Source organism: Bactrocera latifrons, unplaced genomic scaffold, assembly GCF_001853355.1.
Source record: "Bactrocera latifrons isolate USDA-ARS-PBARC rearing strain unplaced genomic scaffold, ASM185335v1 scaffold_105, whole genome shotgun sequence".
NCBI lineage: Eukaryota > Metazoa > Arthropoda > Insecta > Diptera > Tephritidae > Bactrocera > Bactrocera latifrons.
The window spans coordinates 1-25,466 of NW_017534464.1; the positions used below are offsets into that span (position 1 = coordinate 1).

At 34.6% G+C, this 25,466-nt stretch overlaps 4 protein-coding genes across 6 annotated transcripts; 2 read left to right on the plus strand and 2 right to left on the minus strand.

Moving 5' to 3' along the window:
• Positions 1-191: 191 nt before the first annotated feature.
• On the minus strand, positions 192-17,759 carry LOC108969447 (tumor necrosis factor alpha-induced protein 8-like protein; the record flags this gene model as incomplete). 2 transcript variants are annotated; one of them, XM_018934170.1, is given in 4 exon segments in its annotated part: positions 192-329; positions 555-709; positions 1,395-1,472; positions 17,264-17,759. In XM_018934170.1, coding segments are annotated over 3 exon segments (357 nt in total), but the record flags the coding sequence as incomplete, so codon positions are not given.
• Positions 17,760-18,048: 289 nt separating this feature from the next.
• Positions 18,049-22,449, plus strand: LOC108969673 (WD repeat-containing protein 48 homolog). Its single transcript, XM_018934547.1, has 10 exons — positions 18,049-18,419; positions 18,575-18,794; positions 19,087-19,299; positions 19,368-19,946; positions 20,009-20,214; positions 20,274-20,378; positions 20,436-20,575; positions 20,632-20,827; positions 20,902-21,096; positions 21,170-22,449. The coding sequence occupies exons 1-10, from the start codon at positions 18,375-18,377 to the stop codon at positions 21,284-21,286; spliced, it is 2,016 nt and encodes a 671-aa protein (XP_018790092.1). The 5' UTR covers positions 18,049-18,374; the 3' UTR covers positions 21,287-22,449.
• Positions 22,450-22,526: 77 nt separating this feature from the next.
• Positions 22,527-23,731, minus strand: LOC108969677 (protein Vhl). The gene is made up of 3 exons (XM_018934561.1): positions 23,659-23,731; positions 23,322-23,598; positions 22,527-23,254 (listed from the first exon to the last, which is right to left on the minus strand). The coding sequence occupies exons 2-3, from the start codon at positions 23,571-23,573 to the stop codon at positions 22,928-22,930; spliced, it is 579 nt and encodes a 192-aa protein (XP_018790106.1). The 5' UTR covers positions 23,574-23,598; positions 23,659-23,731; the 3' UTR covers positions 22,527-22,927.
• A 280-nt stretch (positions 23,732-24,011) lies between these two features.
• On the plus strand, positions 24,012-25,466 carry LOC108969460 (trafficking protein particle complex subunit 2-like protein). Of its 2 annotated transcripts, none has more exons than XM_018934192.1 (5): positions 24,012-24,102; positions 24,569-24,756; positions 24,837-24,924; positions 25,009-25,088; positions 25,161-25,466. In XM_018934192.1, the coding sequence occupies exons 1-5, from the start codon at positions 24,070-24,072 to the stop codon at positions 25,204-25,206; spliced, it is 435 nt and encodes a 144-aa protein (XP_018789737.1). In that variant the 5' UTR covers positions 24,012-24,069; the 3' UTR covers positions 25,207-25,466. The 2 variants fall into 2 exon arrangements, with proteins under 2 accessions (XP_018789737.1, XP_018789747.1); XM_018934202.1 differs by having other exon boundaries at positions 24,584-24,756.

The following is a 25,466-nucleotide window of genomic DNA, read 5'->3' on the forward strand; positions in this document are numbered from 1 at the left end:
AGCCTTTTAATCAAAGTTGAATAGTGTCCCCGTGTATATTACTGTGGCACATTTAATTATTTTTTTCTTGTCTATTTTAATATTTGCTGGGTATAAAGTAAACAATTTGTCACAATTACTTATTTCTTGTTATTAAATATTTACTTGCATTTAGGTATATTTATATGCAAATACATTTTGATTGCACTTACTTGAAACTTCCGCTTAAAGACTTCCGCATCCTTCAGTTCGTCGGCACTGAATTGATTATTTCGATGTAGGACACCAATTTTGATAACAATTTTTATTATATTTTTTATCAGCTTCTCCGCTTTAACTTTGTTGCCCGTCTGCATTGAAGTAGATATAATATGTAAATGTAAATACAATTATACAATTGAAAGTTGGCGTAAGAAAAGAGGCAGCTTTTAAGGAAGTACGAGTATACATATATTATAAAGATAGTACTTAATATGGGAAGTTCTCACAAATTGTGATTATTAAATTTTATTTATTCTATACATGTGTATGTTTGTATGAAGTTGGTGAAAAAGTTGATTGGAGCGCGCACTTACATGCATTTTACAAAGGCGATATAAATTATCAAGAAGCGATGCTGTTGTGCCGTCAATAAAGGTTTTCGCTATATTCTTGGTGGCCATGCGCGAGAGGATCTTCTTCTGGGCACGCAAGCCAATGTCACGCGACTTGAAAGCACTGTCAGCCATAACTGAAGAAAAATGAAAAAAAGAAACAATGAAAAATAATAACAAAAAAATTAAATTAAAAATACAAATCAAATTATAACATTACAATACAGTTATTTTTTTGCAATTTTTATAAATAAATTGAGATAACAAATACCATTAATACGCATCTTTCAAACGCACAACTCAACACACGCCTTTTAATAGATTTATATACATACATATGTATATGTAATTGCAGAACTATTTGGAAAATAAAAAAAAATTAAAATACTATTTTTAAAAATATTTATATGTAAGAAAGTGCATAATAACAACAAAACACATGCGTCCACAGCAATCAAATGAAGGGGTCTGCTGCGCACTACTTTAGCTTTGCATGAGAAAATAATTACTTCTAGTTTGTTTTTGTTTTTGCAACGTAGTCAGGCAAGTAAACTAGAATAACTATCCACTAACACAATAGGTCTAGAATTGATTTATGCAAACAAAAAACTATTATAATGTGAAAAAACTGAATACATTACAAAAGGCATAAAAGTGCAAAGGCACAAAACATAACTCACACACAAGTACATAAACGTACATAGCTAACGGTATTAAGTATTTAAATTGGAAAAATCAAAAGAACCAAAAGCTTTATTTCCATAACTCATATGCGATATATGGTGATTGGTTGGTTCATTGGTTGAGTGCTTGCTTGTTTACCTTCTAGATTCCAATAGTCGACGCTCCATAGCAGCAGACATTGACGCAAGCCTTCCGCTGCCATTTTGCTGTCAAATCCTGACATCATTGTCGTTTTGTTTAGTTTGTATGCAATTTTTTAAATGGGATAAGAAGAAAAATTGAAAATGCAAGAGATTTTCATTTTCAATCATTTGGAAATATATACAAACATATGTATGTACATTAAGGGTTGAGTGTAGACTTTTTACGTGTGCAGTTAGGAAAATTTGGAAAATTATAATAAATATTCATTGATGCAGTGTGTAGTGGAATGTTGGAATTTTTATATATTGTTAATTTATTTATTTAGAAATGAAAAGCAAAATGCGAAAATATAAATTAACTGTTTATTTATGACAACTTAAATTTTTTATTGAGGTACTTTGCTATATAAAGTTCTAAACAATTATAATTTCGTAATTTAATTATTTTGCTGTACTTTGAGTCTCTCAATGAATGAACAGAGTTCAAAGTTATTTATAAATAATTGATTTTTACCTTGACTATTAAAAAAAATATTTGTTTACTGTCTTAAAAATAGCTCTTCAATAATATACATAATGTAATATGTGTTTAAACTTTACAATATTAGACAGAATTCACTTTATTGATTTCAATTTACTCGTTACTTGGAATACTCCTTTGGATATCGAACTTGAAAGCATATATAGTTAGAAGCGTGACTTTTGTACTATATGCACTTCGTTGGTGTAAAATTTTTAGCGACCGCCGTGTTCTTTTCAAAAATAATTTTCGTACAAGTTTGAGGAAGACCTACATTGGCAGCTTTGCTATTTTTATGAGATTTTTGAGTGGCGTTTATGGACGTCTCCGATATTAGCGACTGCCACTTTGTTTTGCCAAAACCGGGTATTGTATAGTCTATTTCCCACCTGATCAAATATTACCCGGATTTAAGGAATTTGTTATTGCCTTATACATAGGTCTTGGCTGAAATGGGTTTAGTGCCTTTTTTTTTAAAAAAGGTCACAGGGAGCCAAATCTAAAAAATACGATGGCGGAGCAATTGCTCTCGCTTAGTATTACGGTAATAAATGACAATTCTATGCATTTTCTGTTCACGGACAAGTATTTACCGTGTGCAATGAATTTATAGTGAACTATAACACGGCAATCGAAGAAAACGTTGCGCATCATCGTGATTTTTGACCGACCTATTCGAACAATATGCTCGGATATTATAACTTTGGCTTATACCATAACCTACCAAATTTCATGGCGACAATTTCTCAAATGAAAAAGTGTTTCATACAAGGACTTAATTTTGATTTAGTGGCCCATCGACCGGCCCCAAAATGTGAAATTATCTGCTCGCCGAAGCGTTCTTTTAATAACTCCATTGATGTGATGTGATTTGTGGGAAGTGGCATCGTTTTGTTGAAAGCAAATGTCGCTAGGAAAACGAGTTTCAATGTCTGGTATATAATGGGCRCTATATCAGGGCGCAAAAATGGCCCCATTGTCGGTTAGGTTCTCAACGGCATCACTTTTGAAGATACATACATATATGGACCGATGGTTCCACCGGCCCACAACCACACCGTTGCTTTTCTGGATGAATTGGCCGCTCTTGAATCTCTTAAAATTGCTTTTCGCTTTGTTACACACTCATTGAACCAACAATGGGCTGAACATTGCTGAATGGATCTTCTTAGAACTAGAAGCTCATACTGCAAAGCAAAGTCGCGTGGGAAGATCGAGCGGACTCAGTTCTTGCACAAGCTTTATTTTATACACTTTTAATTTAAGATCTCGACGTAAAATACACCAAGTCGTTCGATACGTCAGTTTGAGTTGCTGTGAACGACGCCGAATTGCCTCTAGAGCTATATTTTCTTCACTGCGTGCTGGACGTGGTGTATTCGGTCGAAGATTATCCAATAATGAATGCTGGGTCTGAAGATGGGGGATGGTGTTACGAATAGTACGAACCGCCTATGTTGACCATAAGTTCTTTAAAAACTTATATTTGACAGACTAGCATGCGACTGGAATTTCTATTATTTCGGAAGTTAATTGCCCAAACTTCATACTAATGTTAAAAGAGGCTCCTTAAGAGAATGTAATGTTACATACATACATATGTACGTTACAAAACTGTGTTTTTAAAAAGCCTTAATTTATCTTAAAAGAAATTTAGGCCACTACAGAAAGAGACTACTGATTTTCGTAGTAATATTTCATTGGAATAAAGTCCTCATATCGAGAATGTGATGCGGTCTAACTGGACAACTGCAATAAGGACAATCTCCGGAACACCGAATAAACATCAAGTAAATAATACTCTTATATTTAAAGCTCGATCTAAAAGTATCAATGAGTCAAACGATATTTAATGAAAGTCGGCTTTAAGACTACGCTGTACAAAAAAAATTACAGGTAAAAAGTTGAAAGCTTGCGTGAAGTAACACTATCCCAAAATGTTAGTGGTGATAATTTGAGGTTTCGTTTCACTAGAACTATACTTTTATGTATATTTATGTATGTATGTCATCACTTTAGAACAACTCATATTCATATTATATGAAAGTTTCTAATGTCTACATGTCTGTGTATTGTTAAGTGTATTTTTAAATCTCAATAGCGTGCTAAGAATACATTAACGCATGTCTATATGTTCGTGTGTCTATTTGTGTGCAAGTATTTCTTGTTTACTGTTAGCGACGAGGACCTGCCTCAACTACTTCTGTGTGCTCACATGTATGTGTAGGTGATCGGTACGCTCTGAATTTGCCACATGCCCGTCTAAGTTCTATGCCTTACAATTATTCTATTTGTGCAGACTCGTGTACTTGCCACGTCGACAAATTACAAATTTAGTTGAAAGGCATAAGCACCTTTTACCTTGACATGGCAGTGTCTGGCGTATGAGGAAAATGTATTTAATGGTACTATAATTTAACTACAAACACGAATCATTGCGAGGCTCACGCAAAGGTTATATTATTGAGCAAATAAAATTTTGATGGGTCGGTGGTGTCATGGCAAACTGAATTATTTGGCTACAAACGCTTGGATGTGCACGTAAACCGCATTTGATACGAGCAGGACGGCACTAAGTGACACACTGCGGACGACAAAATAAACAAGCATGTGGTCATCTATAGCAAAGGGTTGGGGATTGTGTAGAAAAATCAATTGGATTCCGTCAGATTATTGAAAGGATTTTATATTATTGAGAGGCAGACGATCAATGACAGCAAAGTCAACATAACTGAAAATATCGATAAATAAGAGCTGGAGGTAAGATCCGGAAAACGGTCGTTGGGGAGTAATTATGCAAGTTACCATAGTTTTCACTAACTATCTCAAGTTAATGTCTCGATTGTGAGATCGGGTGATCGGGTGGAATCCTCGATTCACACAATTTTCGCATACTCTAATATTTATGAAAAAATTTTCAACACAATGCTTTATAGCGTAAGCTATCTAAATTGTGAAATTAATACGCAGACCTCTTGAAGTAGCGTCCTTAACCTTTCAGGCTTCCTGCTCTGTATGACCTCTTTTCAAACAAATTCGTTGCATTTTTTATACGCTGACCAGGGAATATTTTCTTCAAAAAATGTAATTAAGTCTCGTCTATTTTCGCGTGATTATTTTTTGCAACTTTCGATGTGAATTAACTCAGCAATAGTGCATCGATGAATTTAATTTAATTTTAAACGATGAAGCTATATCAAGGACCAGTGTTTACTGATGGTATGATCATTTCAATCGAGGTCTTTAAGACGAATTTCTGAAAGGTCGATCAAAATCTACGAGTATTGCTGTTCCGAAAACTATGTGCGCAAAATGATATTGCAGGATGGTCATGTGACCCATCGTGAGATTGAGACAATTAAGAGCATTGTTAGGACTAGCATACATTCAATATTGCATGAAAATTGGACTGTAAAAAATTTGTTCACGTTGGATCTTTCACAATTTGTCAGTCGCTCAAAAAAGCGTTCGTGCCGATAGGTCGAAATGTACCATAAACAAAATATGATAATGGTGTTTCGAAACAAGTTTATGACATTGTTGTAAGTGATGAATCGTGGATTAACGCGTATGAGTCCGAACGTAAACATCAGTCGACTGTATGGGTGTTTCAAGATGAGCCGCATGCCGCACTTCCAAGCAAATGGTTGTCTGTTATTTTAAAAATACTGGCCGAAGGCGGATTACTCTCACACATCGACTGGCACCGAATGACTTCTTTTTATTGTTGTTCATAAAAAATAAACTAAGAAGTTAACATTTTTCGACACCTGGAGATACCTCAATCAGAGTGGCAAAAGAGCTTCGACAATGGGTTTAAATACATCCAAAAGTCTATTAAACCCCCAGCATTAGATAAAAAAAAAAAACTAAATGTGTGAAAAAGCATTATTTTAGCCTTAACAATAAAAAAAAAATTTTTTGCCATAACCTGCAGTCGAAATTACCAAACTATTTTATAAATATACAATGTCTATTAATTTGATATTTCAAAATTACTCTGTGATAGAATAAAGTATACGCTCATAAGACCAAATACAAAAAGGCCAAAGGTTAATTGAATTTTCGTCCAACCAAAATTGAAATACAATAAACAAGCGAAATAATTGACCATTAGGAAAAATTGGCGCTTGCTTCGTTAAAGCACAATAATTTCCGCTAATGATTTATAACCGGAACGAAACTAAAAGCCATGAAAAAGAATAATTATTATGGCAAATGCAACAACTATTGGTTCGGTCACTAAAAGAGTAACATTTTTATCTGTGAGTTTCAGTATTCGACAAATTTTTATCTTATCAAATCTTGTTTTTTTTTGTTTTGGAACCATGAGTTAAGAGGATTGAGCACTTATGTAATACGAGGTATAGATGTGTAATGACAGCAATACAAACAAGTTTTCACTCAATGGAAATTAATAAATTATGGAGGGATTAGGTCTTTTACGGTTAGATTACAAATTATAGTATGTAAACAATAAACGATGTATACATATATAGTATAATAGTAAATTATAAGTTGGAGCCATTTTAGAGGGTATTCCTTAGTTGTTCTGCAGTTTTTCAGGAGTTTCGAAATTTTTTGGGAATATTAAGAACATTGTTCGCATGCCATCTGATCAAATTTGACTCAAACCCGTGAAAAAGTTTGTCTGATGATTTCAACAATGGAAAAATTTAATAACGAGGTTTCTTGAAGTTTTGCGCTTCCAATGGAATCGCGGCTATGGAATCATTGAAAATGTTGCAGAAATGTGTTKAGGAGTTTACCTTAACACAAACACCAGTACTTGAGTGGCACAAAGCATTGAATAGAGGGCGTGGAGTCATCGAAACTTGCTTCATTCAATTCGCTATCTCTGTTAATGACAATGCTTGATAAATCGTCGTGTTGTCATTGGGGATATAAGATTATCTTATCTTGGGGATATAACAGGTTTTGTTATGAATCGACTTAAAATATTTTGTTAATTAATGTTTTGAATATGAAGTGTATTAATGATGAACTTACGCTCAAAGAGCTGACTCTTTCGCAAAAGAAATGCTTGACAATGTAGCTAAGAACCCTACTTTCATCAAGGGCATCATTGCTGATGTCGAAAGTGTCCAACAACACTGTGGAACATTTTTGGGATTATTGTCTGGGGGTGAGAAATTCCAAGTCAGCGAAATTCCAAACAGCGATTAGCTGTTGTACTAAGCAATCTAGCGAACGGTGCTCCAAAAAGAAGCCGAAAACGAAACCGAAAAACCAAAATTCGCTGTAGGTATTGGAGGTATCCCAGCCGAGCCTTATAACAAGTGTATAAAAAATTGACCGAAATGTTAGAATGCCTGTATTGGCTTGAAATTAATCTATTTTTAGGTATATATATAATAAGTGTTTGTATTCAAACTATTGATAAATGAGTGAAATGTGGCTGTTTTTTTTTGAGGTATGCAAACAGGTAATAGTCGCTGGGGGCCAGATCCAGTGAATATGGTGGGCGCGGAAGCAATTCGAAGCCGAATTCATGCAATTTCGCCATTGTAGCGAGGGACTTATGACACGGCGCATTGTCTTGGTGGAAGAGCACTTTCTTCTTTTTCATATGGAGCCGTTTCTCAGCGATTTCATACTTCAAACGCATCAATTGGCCACTGTAACGTTCGCTATTAATRGTCTTACCTTTTTCAAGGTACTCGATGAGCAAAACTCCACGAGCATCCCAAAATACTGAGGCCATAACCTTACCAGCCCACATTTRCGTTTTTGGCCGCTTTGGACGCTTCTCACCGACTGCAGTCCACTCGCCTGACGACCGCTTTGACTCCGGAGTGTAGTGATGGATCCAGGTTTCATCCATTGTCACATACCGACGTAAAAAATCCGGTTTGATCCGGTGAAACAGCTTCAAASAGCGCTCAGAATCATTTTGGCCGGCCAGATTGTTCAGCATCTTCAGTGTCTGTACGACCACGTTTAAAGTCAGCATACCACCGACAAATGGTTGTTTTTGATGGAGTAGATTTCCCGTAGCAGTTTTCAAGCCATTGCTGAGCTTGCMCTGTGTTTTTCTTCATCAAAAAGCAATGATAAATCAACACATGAAACTGTTTCGAATCCATTGTTTTGAGAATATCAAGACAAGCGTCACTTAAATCACTGTRACACGTGATCCAAACATCAGAATGATATGAAATTTTCACAGGTATCTTTTGAAGGTTGGTACTTTGAAAAATCATACGGAACTTTTGTTGGCAGCGCCATCTATGCGTCAGTCGCGGGACTTATTGACGTCCACGTGTTAGGTATTGGTACCCGAGTAAGAATTGGCTTGAATGAAAACAGCTGATGTTCAATTCTACCTACAGCCATACATATCTATGCCGTGATGACAGGTGCTCTTACAGCCAAACATATRCCGGTTRACTTTTATTATTCGTAATTTGGCGRCAACCCTAGTTTAGTTATCGGGCAACTCACAACTTTAACGTCAATTGTGGCATRTTGTTCTTAGAAYGTTTTTACATWYGCGCGTTATWTGTCTTGTTTACAGTGACTTAAAATATTCATCKCGGCCAAAAAAYTGTAGTTCAATCCAGCAGCAATGCYTCATTGAACTTAATTGATTAAAAAAAAAATCAATGAAGTGATTTTCGCTGATTAATATTTGCTTTTGCTCTCCAATTCCAAAACATAAAATTCACAATCGTATACATATATTATTTGCATCCACCAACAAAAACAAAAAAAGTACAATTCATTCAGCAGTTCATCAGTGGAAGTTGACCTGCTTCGAATAAAATATGTTTATTTGGAGTTGCAATATGTTGCAGGCGCGCGTTCTATATACAAACATATTTCAGTTAAATACCAAACTACAAATATCCCTGCGCACATGCGCAAACACAGCACAACCTGCTTGGGAAACATCTGTTTCCTTTTTTCTTTTCTTTTGGTGTTCTACTCTCGCTCAGCCGGTTTAAGCACTTACATGTGTCTCTTTAAATTGTATGTATGTATGTTGCTTAATTATGGCGGGCTGCAGAAGTCTCCAGCTGCTGGAGGAGCCACAGTTCAGAAAGACGCAGTTTGTTGTTTTATTGCTTTTGTTTTTGTTTTAATGTTAGACAGTAGTCWGAGTTGACAGCGACAAGTATGTGCGAGATTTCATAATGAATGCCGCAGTACGATATTTCGTAGACAAGCGGAAATCGGCTTTAGCTAWGACAAGTTGTTCGACTAGTTTGCCAGGGGTCAGTGCTTCTCAGGTAAGRAGTTATGCGAAAACTATTTGCATAAGTCTGCCTAATGTGTTTACTTTCTTGATTGAATAATTAAAAATAATACACAAGAACTAAAGAATAAGCACAGATTGAATGTGGAGAAGTGAAATAGCTGTAAAATGTGGTGCTAATTTATTACAGACATTCTAAAAAATGCAAATTTTTTATCCACAAAGCTATATATCGTCACCTGAAATGCAAAATAACGTATCATCAAAAAAAATTCGAAATTGAGTGTCTTATTGATTACGCTTCACTACTTCAAATTACATACATAATATTACATATGTTCAACATTTTCAAGTTCAGATATAAACCAGTTTTAACCAATATTAAAATTTTGTTTCACTCATGTTCGTGTTTCATTCRTGCCACTGTAAATTTCCGAAAATGTTGTTACGTTATTTTGCATTTCATCTGACGATATAGTATATCTGAACAAAAAACCTGTGAAAGATGACTTTTTGGTGTTACATAAAACGTGGTCCATAAAATTTTGTTTTTATTTTCACATAATTTTGACAGAGGCTGCTCTTAGCAGTAAGAAATAACGATTCAAAATCCACCAAAAAAACTTTAAAAGTTGAATTGGACTCTCAAGAAACCAATACATACTCCAAGTGCAAATTTAGTGTAAATCTTGGCATTTATGTTTAAGTTCCGTCAGAATCGGGAAGGACCTCTCCAATCTCTTGCTGGAGAAAATAATTCGAACTATCGAACCCAGAATGRATAAGGAAACGAAACAGATGGGTATGGTAGGGAACGAGGGCAAGACGAAATGTCTCCTGTCATCAAAAAAYAGTCGTCGCACTCGCGACTTGGCTCCCACATCACTGTTAATTGTCGTGACTTCGAAGTCATATATTAGGYTGTCAAAAAAGTCTTGCGGTATTTTCGCTAGTTGGCGCTGAGAGCGCGTAGTTCTAGYTTTATTCGTCGCATCGGGGCATGCTATACCTTTGTGGAAAGCTCATTCCACGCGCTAACATGTGTTTGATTGATTGTCGTTTCTTTTAAGTCCTTCGTGAGTTATAGCGTCGCAAACATGGAGMAAAATAAAGAGAAAATACGGCATATTTTACAGTACTACTACGATAAAGGCAAAAATGCATCTCAAGCCGCCAATAAAATTTGTGCAGTTTATGGACCCGATACAGTTTCCATTTCCACCGCACAACGATGGTTTCAACGTTTTCGTTCTGGTGCATAGGTGGTCGAAGATGCGCCACGCTCYGGAAGGMCTGTCGTCGAAAATTTTATGAACAATTGAAAATTCAATAAAAATACCGCAAGTCTTTTTTGACAACCTATATATAATTTCGTCTATYTTGGAACCASTATTAACACCAACGCAGGATATCTCTAGCCAACATGTGCTACCTCGGACCGAGCAGGCAATTGAGAAGTAAAATGCTCTCTCGACGAACAAAAACCAAATTCTATAAGACCACTTATTATTCCCGTCCTGCTATATGGTGCAGAGGCAGGGAGGTTACGTTCTTTGCGCGTTGGCCACGACGAATATTGCATTCGATGGAACGAWGAGCTGTATGAGATATACGACGGCATTGACATAGTTCAGCRAATTAAAAGTCCGCGGCTGCRCTGGCTAGATTTGGTCGTTCGAATGGACGAAAACACTCCAGCTCATAAAGTATTCGACGCAATACCCGCCGGGGGAAGCAGAGAAAGCAAAATACCGCCACTTCGTTGGGAAGACCAGGTGGACTCGGCCATAACCGCATAAGCGGTACCTACGCCAGTAAAGAAGAGGAATAAGTRGGATAAAATTCTGGGAACTCAATCGACCTTCCTYGATTTATGAATGCAARTTCAAAAGCGTGTTCTTCCGAACCTTTCTCTCACGAAACATTTGACAATTGCTAAAATATTTTTTAAAAGTTTTAGCAGAACTCATATATAAACCACCCTGTATGCAGGTATGATTCTATATACCAGCCAAAGACACCTATGCACCTGTTTAATTGGCGATTCTTACTGCTGGCAAGTTCAAAGCATGTACGAGAATCAACTTTCGTGCCAYAAACTGGATGCAACGATTCGTTTCTATGGTCACCGCAGCGATAAACTTTTCCAATTCAACTTTCTCTAAGTTATTARCAGCAAGTGAAGTAAGTGAACTTTTTTAATTGTCGCTAAGCGATTGCTACTGCACGCCAACTTTAATGGTGTGGAGTTCCCCTTAAAAAGTTAGTTACACTGAATTTAATTAAATATTGCTAAGATATGTATCAGAGCTGTTTTGATTTTGCAGTAACAAGGCAAACATCTTCACTTCGGTTCGGTTCGCGCAACACATCACACGCTGCGTCCAATATTCGGTCGACATAATCGCCAAGCAGAGTGGGTAATTCAACCACGTTAACGCCAGTGGATAACGCGCATCCTGAGAGACGCTGTACAGTGCGGACTGTAGACGCTATTGCTTCTGTGGAACAGAATATAGAAGAAAACACGAATGAATCCATCAAAATATGCATTAGAAAATATTGTTCAACGATGAAGCTCACACTTTTGGTTGAATGGGTGCGGTAATAGACAAAATTGGCAGATTTGGAGTGATGAATCCACAAGCTATTTTTGAGACACCATTGTCTCAAGTCATTGTTTGGTGTGCTCTATGCGTATAGGGAAAGACTGGTTCATAGGTTTTCAAAAATGAATTTGGCGAAAATGTTACTGTCAATGGGGAACGCCACAGAAGAAATCGTTTCGAAGGCTTACGGTGATTCTGTTTTATCAAAAACACAAGCCGACGAGTGGTACGTACAAAACCTCATAGGCGGTAGAGAGATCGTGGAAGACATGTCTCCATTTGGACGAGCTTCAACATCTTCAACTGATGAAAATATTTACAGAAGTGAAGAATATGGTACTTGAAAATCGTTACGCAAGTGTTAGAGAGAAGGCAAGAGAGCTCTAAATCTCTCACGAGTCCAATCGAATGATTTTAGTGGATATTTTGGGTATGAAATGCATTCTTGCTCGATTCGTCCGAAAAAGCTGATTTTTTTTTTCAAAAAGAGTACTGTAAACGGGTCTCTTTGGACAAGCTTGATGGTTGAGCGAACATTGTAACTGTCGATGAGACATGGATTTATGAGTTTGACATGCAAAGAAGTCAACAATCTTCGGAATTGAGGGAAAAAASGAGTCGAAACCATTATAGTCACGCCAAAGCCGCTCAAAAATCAACGTGATGCTCATTGTTTTTTCGATATTCCTGGTTTGGTGCATCATGAATTTATTCCGGAGGAACACACGGTCAATTAGGAAGTCTATTTGACCGTATTAAGGAGTTTGCGTGAAATCATCGATTCTCTACCGTATTCACCAGATTTGGCTCTGTGTGATTTTGACTTGTTTACCAAATTAAATGGCCGCTCCATGGAACTCATTTTCCATCGAATGAAGAGATAACCAAAATTCGCTGAAGCCCATCAAAAAAAGTGCTTATGAAAAGTGTTTCGAGGATTAGAAAACTCGTTGRCATAACGTCTGGTTGGGCTTACTTTAAACGCGATRAAATAAATATTAATGAATAATTAAACATTTTGCGCTTTATTTACAATTTCCGGGTACTTTTTTGTCACAAGGAATATCTTAAGGACACACATACCCAGACACACTTATGGGCAATCTTATACATTTATACATATAAATATATATTATACATATGTAGGTACATATATTGTTTGTGAGGAAAGCATTTGTGTTCCACAACTTATTCATGAATCATTTCCAGCTGTGACAATGACAATATTTACTAATATTTATAATGCTCCGTGGAGTGACTCGTACAAAGAGCAAATGCTCGCATTCCAATAAAGTGTCGACGAATATTAAATGTAGCACTGTATCAGTTGGGAGGCGTGTGAACGCAGGCGGAGGAAATGCACGAGTAACGACAGCAGAGCAAAAGTAATCAAATTGTAACAGCACAAAACATGTTTGGACTCTCGGAGGAAACACAAAACAAAACGAAAAGCAACGAAATTTGTATGTAATTTTAAAATGATAACGAGTGATAAAGTAAAATACTACTACGTATTTACAAAAATGCTTTATGAGTCAGTGGAAAGCTTGCTGTYGAGAAACTTTTTCACAGAACATCAGACGTGCAGCGTTTATTTATTAGACTAGATTAATATTGTGCACACAATTTCAGCAATGAATTAGTTGAGAAGGCGTTATTGCACATGCACAAACATAAATATATACATACATACATACATAAGTATATGTWTAACCATTTGTGTGTAAAATATTTGCTGACAGTGCTGGTCGGTTAACGCACGGAATAAACTTGATTTGCTAAGCTTTTTTGTTTATTTCTTCGGACGCTGACACTGAGTGGCACTTATCAACATTTGYATATATATATTTAAAGAGCTTATCAATTAATAAATAGACCGTGTACTTGTATGATAAATATTAATATGATTTGAATTCTGTAGAAATACAAGTGTGCAAGACTTCAATTCAAGGCACTATTTTTAATAAAAACTGGAGCTTTTACAAATGCTTATTAGAAAAGATAAAATTTTTTGTGATAATTATGGAATTATTATTTTTAGAATGCCGCAATAAAAATTAAAAGAACTTAATGAAAGCTAAAAATTTTTATTTCAACATACATATGTTCTMAAAAAGCAATCGATTTCAACTAAAAAAAAGACGTTAACTTCGGTGGTATCAAMGCTATAATATCCTTYACTGGTGTATTTTTCACATAACAGTCGGGTCTACTGAGGTGCTCGGATTACCATTTGTTGAAAGAATGTCAATTGGCAACATTAATCAGACATGTTTTTGCCCTTACAACAACAACTATAACAGTTAGAAGTTTGTGCAAGAAATTATGAAGCTTTCACTTTTRAAAATTATTACTAAATAACTATTAACTATTTTCAATTCGTTTGGGCTTACTTTGCATAGATATTTATGTAGTACTTTATATTTAGTAGATTTGACTACTGGGTATATGGTATACAAATGTATGACTTTATTCTCTATCAATAGCGCACGGGTTAATTATTTTCCTTTATTATTTAAGCTGTGCTATTGGCATTTAGATCTAGATATAGGTACATATTCATTAGGGAAAAATATGGATCAATTGTCTAAGTTATAGAATACGTTGCGGTCTTGCGAAAATTTGAAAATAAATTGCTTTTGACTCGCATGTTTACATGTACATACATTTTTATAGTTTATGCATATATGTATGTGTATGCCTAAACTACAATGAATTTGCCTGACCACTTTTTGAGATTCGGGCGAGAAAAAATCCCAAATTAAAAAATCGAAGCAGCCCCGTGCTGCTCGGTCGTTTTTTAAATAAAAATTTAATACTTATTTCTGAAACATATTAATAAATAAAATTGACTTTAATTAGACGGGCGTGCTACSAATACCTGAGTGAATCTCTACAAATTGCACAAATACAACACATACATATGTACATATATGAAGGTGACTACTTTTTCATTCATAACCTCTGCATTCGCACATGAATAATTTAGTCATGCTGGGAAAGTGGTTTACTTAAATTTTATTTTACGTTGTTCAGGTTGCAAAATGCATATTTTAGTTGAATGAATATTGCACTTCCTGTAAATTTATGAAGTTACAGTATGGAATTGAATATGAACCCGTCTACATATGTATTTGTAGAAGTAAATACAAACGCTTGTAAAGCATACATATATATATATATATATATATAGCCTGTTTCTCAGCCAGATGCCACCCACCTCGTCGATAGGCTGAAATAGCGCAGTAAATATTTTTAACTGCACATTTTAACGTGACTTTGAACACTTGTTCATACTCGCATGTTTACATRTTCAGTGCAAATCAAATACAAGTTTGAGCTATGGTGTTTGGAATTTTTAAACAGAGTACAGACGTTACACGAAAATCTTTGCGCGAAATTAAGTTGTAAGGGAAATAACTTAGGAAGTAATTACCTAATGATATCWATAACATATGTTTGGTATTAGCAAAACACTATAATTAAAAAAAAAAACGCAGTTCATAAAAAATGTACAGTTTCACAAATATTAAATAAAGACTCAAATACTTAAACTACATATTTTTTAAGGCATCACAGATCAAATGCAACGATTTTACAACAAAAAAGGGTAATTTTTCGAAATAGTASATAGTTGAATTTTATATCATTCATATACATATAACTTATTGTATACGAACAAACCTCATACTATACAACCCAACAAAATAACTGACATAAGAGGATGGGAATAACATAGTCCGCAAATAAATTAAACTAACACTAGGTTACGGTATAAAGATTAATTATATGTATTATTTGAATGTGTGCATACAATTTTCGAACACCAACAAGAACTTCTTACATTTGTTGGCAAGCCCAAACAATCGATTTGCTTGAATTCATTTAAGCAGATGAATTGTAGCTTCAAATGAAATAGAAAATTATGTATATAATAAATATGTGCATATAAAGACGATGTGTATGTATGTATAAAGCAAATATAATATACGCGCGCCAAATGCCGCAAATACGGTGGACATACTGGGTTTGTTTCCGTTGAGCGGTAGTGACACATTGGGCTTACTGAGGGCATGTGACAGCACAATAGAAGCAAGTGTTTGGACACAACGACTATTATGGCTGSGCCAATGTATTGAAATGAATGTGCATACTAATGTATGTTTTAACCTAAATATGTATTTAGCTGCTGTGGCAATAACAAAAAGTATGCTCCTCACAAGGAGGGGTATTTGTTTGAGSCAACTAAATAAGACACTCAAAGCTAAATGTAATGATCGCAAAAGCAATGAAAAATTATATTACAAAGTAGCGGTAAAAGAATCCTCATTAAAGCCGGAAATTACTGCCGGTTCAAATATGGTTGTGTTAATGAAGTAATCACGTGTTGCAGGTTAAACCTACAGCAAGTCTTTTCAGTTACTGACTTTGCAAATAATGGGCTTCGTAGGCGAGGTAATAAATAATARGTAAAGGTAATAAGTTGCGTTAGCGTTTGATTTGCTTCGGTATATTATATTGTCAAAAGTATATTGGTTAGAAATTATTATGTTTAGAAGGCAGTTGCTTTTTATGGAGCATTTAGTTAAATCCTGCTAATGACAGATCTTGTTTCTATGTACTTACATATGATACGATATGATAGTGCGTATTTAACTTAATTTGTGCATGCTATATGGTTTAAGCCTTAATTTTCGAATACTAATGCATAGAAATATTATTGATATAAAATTTTATATCTGTATTTATACAAGAAAAATCTTGGCAAACTTAATATTTTCTGTTCAGTGTACAAATTGGAAAAACGAAATAACGGCCATTTCATAATATCGTTAAATTGCACGAGCCTATATGCTAAATTATTGCCTACCAATATAYAAAATATATATATGCTTTGTAGCACCTGAGAAATAAAATAAAATATAATTACCTTTCAGAATAAAAATTTAATCAACAAATGTGATACTATGTACATATATATGTATCAATGTACGGATATGGGCAAATAGACATGTGTGTGTATGTATGTTTATTATAACTATAAGGACTGAAACCACAGAAAGAACAGATTTTTAACTATGTAGGCATAGACAAATCATATGAGGAATGGATATGCTACGCATTTGTATAAATAATAAAATGTTTCGTTTCATGCATTGAACAAACGCAAATATAGGCATATAGTGGCGGAAGTTTCATTCCACCGTTCGTGACTGCATGCTTAACACCCCACTGCTATTTCATTCACAATCATGTTTTAGGACTCTTTATGCGCTGGTCTATGATGGTAAAATTTCTTGATTGAAGGGTGCGTTTCGTCCGTTCAACGACGCTCAAGGATAGAAGGCGTTTAAAGTGGGCTATCACTAAAATGTTTGCGTTGTGCATGTTTATGTGTGTATGTGTTCTTAGGCAAAAATATACATAAATGATTYGTATATTATTGATTGCCAATTGAAGTAGTTGCTGCACATATCCACTTCAAATTCATTAGATATAAACTTTTATTTACCTACCTTGAACAATTCCTAAAATGCTGTCCTGAAAGTTGTAACAATGAAGCAGTAGTTGCGGAGTAATTCCCAATGTTATGCCGCYAATAGCTAGTTTGTTATGTTATTATTACACCTAACAACACTATGGAAGTTGTATGTAATTATTGTCAGTCTTTCCTTGTTTAATTTATTTAAATTTCCTCRCATAAAAACTTCACTTAAAAAACTTTCCGTCGTCACAACGCTTTCGTGCCTTTGTTCACTTCTCTCTGGTTTCGCGTTACGTTCATAAATATACACTTGCTTTATTTGGATAGCTATCACAAATGCACGTCATTAGAACTTGAAATTTAATTTATTATCTTCAATTTTGTTATTTTATTTTTATGCACAACATCGCCCGACGCAATTTTCAAACAACCAATCGCCCAAAGATATAGAATTGAATTGAAAAGAAAATACTCAAAACCACTTTAGGGTTTATTTGTCAACAAAGTTGTACAGAGTTGCACAGAGCGTAGTAGCGTTACTTCAAAATTTACTTATTTCCAATAAAAAAAAGATTAAACAAATATTTTTATACAGCAGTAAAGGGCCTATGTTATAAATATATGTTTATTTTTATTTTTGTATATATATTTATGAAATTTTTTTCATGCCAGAAAATTGGAATAGAAAAATTCTATGCATATGACAACATTATCAATGTTTCTTATCAGATTTCAAATGCCGTACGTTTTGATTGACATTCGCACCGTGGAGCTGTCATTAATGTTGACAATTTATTAGCGAAAGAGAGTCAAGACAGGCGTAAGTKATCCCAAAGAGTATAGAAATCTGAAGAGAACAACTGTGCAAAAAGGACAATTAGTGAAAATTTGTTTAACAAGTTTTAATTGTTTTTTATTTTGGTGTGAAAATAAGTGTAGACGAAAAAGAATTTATTCAGAAACTTGTCCAAAACAAAATAAGAAAAAAATCTAGTATTTCCCACGGCATACACTTATTACCATTAATAGAAGAGCACAACGATTTTTTCCAACGTCAATATATTCAATCGGACCGAAAGAATTGCATCAGCATTGCTTTGCCAAAGTAACATTACCATTGCTTGGGATTAGTGGTAACAGACATGTTAACGCATAAAGGTTGTCAAGGTGGACGTAAGAAAATGCAGGTAGGTTATGAAGTGAGTCCTCAATGCACTTAAGTGGTTTGCCAAGTAATTGCAAATACAATACACTGCCGGCACATGAAAGTGGATGTAAAGGAATTTAATAAGTATAGGACAAGCTTAGTGTAAACTAATTTTTTCACATTGCTTCAAATTAGGTGTCGTTTGTAATACGAGATGCAGAGGAAAAACAACACAGAAACGGTGTTAATGCGCTACAACTCGATCCCAATAATGGCAAACTATATTCCGCTGGGCGTGATGCTATTATTCGAGTATGGAACACAAGAACTGAATCTTCAGAGAAATATATACAATCAATGGAACACCATAACGATTGGGTTAATGATATAGTGCTCTGTTGTAATGGCAGAAATTGTGAGTATATGAGAGATTTTTTTTTTTGGTTTAATACATTGAACAGCGAATTGTCCGTCTGCCCGTCCTTTTGTTTGTAGTATATATGCTAAATAGTCCCTCAGTTTTTAAGATATCGATCTCAAAATTTGCAGGCGTTCTTTTCTCTTCAATTGTCGGTATCGCCGATATCCTCCCATACAAGCTGAATTATTAAACTCATGTTCCTTTTTATTTGTGAAGGGTATTATAGAACAACCGAAGTTAATTTTTTTTTTTGTCAATTATTAAATTATGTTTATACGTTTTATAGTAATAAGCGCCAGCTGTGATACCACCGTCAAAGTGTGGAATGCCCATAAAGGCTTCTGCATGTCAACGCTACGCACACATCGGGATTATGTGCAGGCATTGGCCTATGCCAGAGATCGCGAACAAGTGGCAAGTGCAGGGCTGGACAAAGCGATTTTCCTTTGGGACGTTAACACCCTAACCGCACTGACTGCCAGCAACAATACCGTTACAAGTAAGTCAAACTATTATTCCACTAACTTATGTAATTTTATTCACATAAATTATTTATTACCACCATAGCCTCTAGTCTCACCGGTTCTAAAGACTCTATATATAGTCTGGCTATGAACCCTTCGGGTACGGTTATTGTTAGCGGTTCAACGGAAAATATATTACGTATTTGGGATCCTCGTACCTGTACACGGAGCATGAAGCTGCGAGGTCACACTGAAAATGTACGTGCATTAGTAGTTTCACCTGATGGCAGTCAAGTAGTCTCTGGCAGTTCAGATGGAACAATCAAACTTTGGAATTTGGGCCAACAGCGATGTATACAGACGTTACATGTACACAAGGAAGGTGTTTGGGCGCTATTAATGAGTGAAAACTTTCAGTATGTGATTTCCGGCAGTCGAGATAAGAATATCATAGTTACTGAATTGAGGAACCCAAGCAATTCGGTATTAGTTTGTGAGGAGCGTGCGCCAGTGCTTAGTCTTGGATATAACATTGATAAAACAGGTGTTTGGGCCACCACGTGGAATTCAGATATACGCTGTTGGAAATTACCATTATATGACAAATGTACTTTAACATCTAGTGGAGGTATGGACGCACAGTGGGCGATAGCGTCGAATACTGAACTGACATGCATCAAAGGTTTGAGTTTAAAGAAGATGTTGGTGAATATAAAATAAATAATGTATTCATATAAAAACTAGGTGGTGCGGCMGTTAAGAAATGTGTCGTTTTAAACGACAAACGTTATATAGTMACCAAGGATACTGAAGAGAATGTTGCTATTTACGATGTGCTGCGTGTAATGAAAAAAGAGGATTTGGGCAAAGTGGATTTTGATGAAGAATTGAAAAAACGTAATAAACAAGTTTACATTCCAAATTGGTTTACGGTGGATTTAAAGACTGGAGTAAGTCATAACGAAGTTAGGAAGCGTACTGTAATTCAGTTTTACTCTCTTTCCATTAGATGCCAACAATTGTATTAGGCCAGGATGAAGTTGACTGCTTTGCTGCGTGGGTGTCTATAGAGGCTGGACTTCCAGAATGTGCGGAACCAACATCAGAGACTAAGGTGTGTAAACATGTCAAGCTAACACCAATAAAATCTCTAATTTGTTGTTATTTACAGATAAATTATGGCAAACTACTACTGGAAGCATTATTAGAAAGCTGGACACCACCCCACAGCTTACCACAAAGTGAATTAGAGCCAGATAGCCATGGAAATGGTTATTTTCAAGTGCCCAAGCACACACCGGTTATTTTTAGGTAAATATTTACAAAATATTTTATATTTTCAATAACAGTACATAACTGTTTCACAGTGAGGTAGGTGGACGTACGGTTTGTCGACTTTTGGTGCGTGATGCAGCTGGAGAGAGTGAAAGTACGTTACTGCACGAAACCGTACCACAGTGGGTCACAGATGTTGTGATTGAGAAGACTATTCCGAAGTTCTTAAAAATACCTTTCTTCCTGCAGCCGCACCCACAAATGATTAAACCTGAACGTACCAAAAAGGTGAATACTTGTTTTTTATTCTGTGCTCTTAAGTAAATCAGTGGTATACTTATTATACTTTTCTTTTCCTGCAGGATCGCCTAGTTGCCAATGAGTTTATACAATGTCGGAAAGTGTGCGAGCATGTTTTGGAAAAAGTACTGGGTGCAGAGACAACACCGAGTGGCGGTAACGCTTCAAATTCTTCGCAGAATAGTCAAAGTGATGCGAATTCAGAGGGATCACAAGTACCTGCAGAGGATCGCATCGAGTTATGGTGTAACGATGTTGTGAGTATAAATCGGATTTTTATTTTTTATGTTTGTAAATACATATATTTATTTGCATATTAATTCTGAATAGGTGGTAGATCCTAACATGGATTTGCGTACAGTGCGTCACTTCATTTGGAAACAGTCGACCGATTTGACTTTCCAGTATAAGACGAAGCCAAATTTTAGCTATGATGGTAAACTGTGAATAGTCTCGACAAAAATTACCGCCAACGCCAACATCAAAACCAACAACATATATGCTTAGAGTAAAGACGAGTCCTCCTACATTCGCCACCATTTCATCYACACCATTTGGCTTCGTTGTGCCCAAAAAGGTATTGCTAAATTTCCAATGTTGCAATGAAAGATGGGAAAAATGTAGTGCATATTGGCTTCGAACTAAAATGAAAATTAGTGCAATTTATTTTTGCAGAACATTGAAACAAGAAATGAGTTGTTTAATGAGTCTTAGTCTAGTTGGGAGCTAGTGCTTATGTTTGTAGAGATTATGTTCATGCATCCACATATACATATGTGTGTCGTCAGTTTAACCATTTGTTTGACGATTTTTGATATCTGTTTTATTTATTTCGCAAAACAAATCCCGATATCTTTACAAAACGTGCATTCAAAAACAAAATAAATATACATATATAAATTTATACTTTTAAATCTGTGCGCATATAAAAMTAAGCTGGTTATTCTAACGCCAAATTCACTTTTGGATGCATTTTTGTTGTTGCATTAAGGATTTAATTTTTTTTTGTTTTTGTTTTATTTTTGCTTACATTACATTTGCTTAGTTTATCTTCAATCCTATAATAATCTGCATTTAAGAAAATACTTTATAGGAGTAGCAAATTTACATTCACAATAATCCATTAAAAATTACCAACTTTTAAACGCCAAACCGTTTGCATTCAACGTAAATGCGCTCAACTAAAAAAAAACTATTTGTAATTAAATTAAAACACCATGATATTTATTTACACGATATTGYGAAAGTGAGACTCGCAAACGAATGAACTTGCGCAGTTCATTTTCAGCTTGCGGTTGCGCGAAATGAACCGTAGTAAATTAAATTGTTATGAACAAATTCTGCATTGTTAAAAGTAAAAACTTAAAAAAGTGCATTGTAGAACAAKGGCAGTGTTCAGATTTTCTATGTCTACGTGTTAAAAAAAACATGTTTTGTCAAAATCTGTTATGTATTCATATCTGTGGTCTAAATATTCTTTAAAACGAGCTTACAGCTCGGTCTGAAATTGTTTACATATATTTTACGGATTCTAGCGACATTTAAGATATWAGTTTTGGATATATTGAATAATATGTATTAATGCATAAAATGTATGTGGCGTGTATTATCTACAAGTTGTTTACTTTAATATAAGTTTAAAGCTATTCTATACGAAATCATATAAATAAAAGAAAATGCAAATAAATTACGAAATCAAAAATTCTGCTATAACAGCAGCAACTATTATAAAATTAATTTACTATATTGAAAGAAAAAAGTATATATAATACATTAAAAGTATACAGAAATTCAAATTTCACACAAGGATTATAAGCAACTGCATTCATGCCAATAAACTGACAAATTTGTATATATGATTACATTTGTTTTTATTTTATAAAATACCTTAGAATTTATACGTTCATTAGCGGTAGTTATGAGCTGAACCAGTAGAAAATCAATTGGAAAGATACATACATATACATATGTATAGTGTATAAAATCTTAAAAGCGAAATAACTTAATGCTTTTAGGAACTTTAGAGTACACATGCATACATATATATATATATATTAACTATAAACAAATTGTTTATCAAACAAAAATCTATTGATTTCTTGGTATATTATATTTTACAACTATGCTATCCTCCCACTCCTCATTTATTGGTTCGGTCCCCAGTGGCCGTCTTAATCGTCGTTTTAGTTCTTTTTTCAAAATATGTGGTAGGGACATACGTTCATCAATTATCTTGACCGCCGCTATTGGATGCAATGGATTCAAYGTATTTACAATTCGGCAAAGACAACTTTCGCGTAAAGTTCGTAAAGGGTATTGTATTCTGATCTCTTTACGACAAGGCATCATACGTGCGGGATTATTTGGATTGCGAATTTTATATGGTATTGGCCAATATCTAGGTAGATTATGCACCTACAATCAAATTAAGTTGYTGCCGTCAAAAATTTGGAATAAATTCCACAGATTAGTGTTCACTTACACTCATTAATTCGTTACTGTCCCTATCACAAAATATCCAAGGATGATGGGTGAAGGTATTCGTTTTGAGGTGGTGGCCTGGCGCCAATGAGGTATGATATTTAGTCTCCTTGTTGTCGAACCAAAATAATTTGATATGACGATTTGTGGTGTTGAAGAAGAGCACATAACAGGGCTGAAAAGGAGGTTCATAAAATCCATTTCTGTGGAACGGGAATTCTTCTTCAGGTGGTTCAAAAGGGGGCAAAGCCATAACAGTTTATTATATACAGCAATTCCTGTGGAAAATGTAAGAAATATTAAATTTCTAATGATTACATCGGAACGGTTATTTATACAGTTGCCACTATTTATTTAGCAAAAAATTTGTTGCTTAGTATCGTARAGTCGCGTATAATGTTTTGATTAATTTACCTTTGTGTTTTGAATTATCATATGTTTTTACATTTTGACATTCTATTTGCAAACAGCTTTGCGGAAAATTATTGTATAATTTTGCATTTGACTTTTCGCAAATAAAAGAYCTATATCTTAATTAATATCTTTTCTAATTATTTAATTAGAATAAATTTGTATTTTTTCCAATTATCTTAACGTATCTAATATAATATTATTAATAAATATCACAATTTTTAAAATACTTGGTATGAATGTGTTTATCTGGCAGCACTACATTATAAATTGTCATCAAGTTCCGTGGAGTAGTTGTGCTAATTCAAGAATGATACATTTGATTTATTAAATTTACTATGGCTGTGTGCATTTCAATAATTGGGAAAGATGTAAGTTTCATTTATACAAAGAAGTGCATTTGTGATAAAAAAAAACTACGCATTTTGGTAAGGTATAGTTAAAATCCTCCCTAAATTTATGCTTTGTGACATATAGCAGAGAAGTTTTTTCTCATTTGCTGCGATAGTAAACAAAAGTGTGAATGACGAGACTCGAAAAATGAAAACTGCCAGATATAATAATGCACATTAACCACAAAATAACGAGAAAACTATTTTGAAAAATAMCGGAAACTTAATTAGAGAAATCGTGAGGTGATATTTTACATTTCCTTTTTAAAATTAGATATATTTCAGCATATTGTCTTTTATTTTTATTTTTAACTTATAAAAGCCTAATTGTAAAATAAAGCGATCACAAAATAAGTTGTTTGGAAATGTAAACACAAATATGTGAGCCTTGAAATATCTGGAAAGCCAGGTTGTTAACATAATATATAATATAATTAAAAGAAAGTATCTTTACTTTCAGAATGCCCCTTTATACCTAACTACAGCTGATATGGATAAGGAACTGGAACTTCAGTATCGGGTCCATGCTGCACTCGATGTCGTTGAGGAAAAATGTCAGCCTATCAGTAAAGCTACGCCAGAATCCAAAGAACTCTACTTGGGTATGCTGTACTCGACTGAGACACATAAGATGTAAGCGATTTTTTGTAAATATATTTATATGTATATACAAAATTTGTTGATCTAATTCTTCCTTTGCTTTTCTTATTCAGTTATGGCTTTGTGACTAACACCAAAATTAAGTTTGTCATAGTTGTGGATTCAGGAAATATAGCACTGCGTGAGAATGAAGTGAGAGCAGTGAGTATTTATGCAGATATGCAGTCGAAAGAAAGCAATTAAATTTTAACTCATAATATTTAATACAATACTTTGCTCCAACAGATGTTTCGAAATTTACATATGCTTTACACGGATGCTGTCTGCAATCCATTTTATGCGCCGGGCGAGCCTCTTGCTTCTAAGTAAGTGCTTATGCTTTGCGTAAAATTTACGATTTGAAATATTTATTTTTACTAATATGATTCCTTTCACAGAAAATTCGATCGTGCAGTACAAAAAATCATGGGCGGCAATGCTTAAATGTGATTTGATATAATTTTCTTACTAACTCTTTATTATTAATATCGTCTGCATGTGAACCAAAACAAAAATATATATAAATATGTAACACTTTACTTAAAACATATAACGTTCATAAGAACTTGTCCATTCCATAATATATGAATAAGATGGGAATGTCGTAAGAAACTTCTTTGTTTCGGCATCACGTTCGTGCTCAAAGCTAATATAATGTCCGGAAATGCCTATATGAATCATAAAAAATCTATAATATTTACATA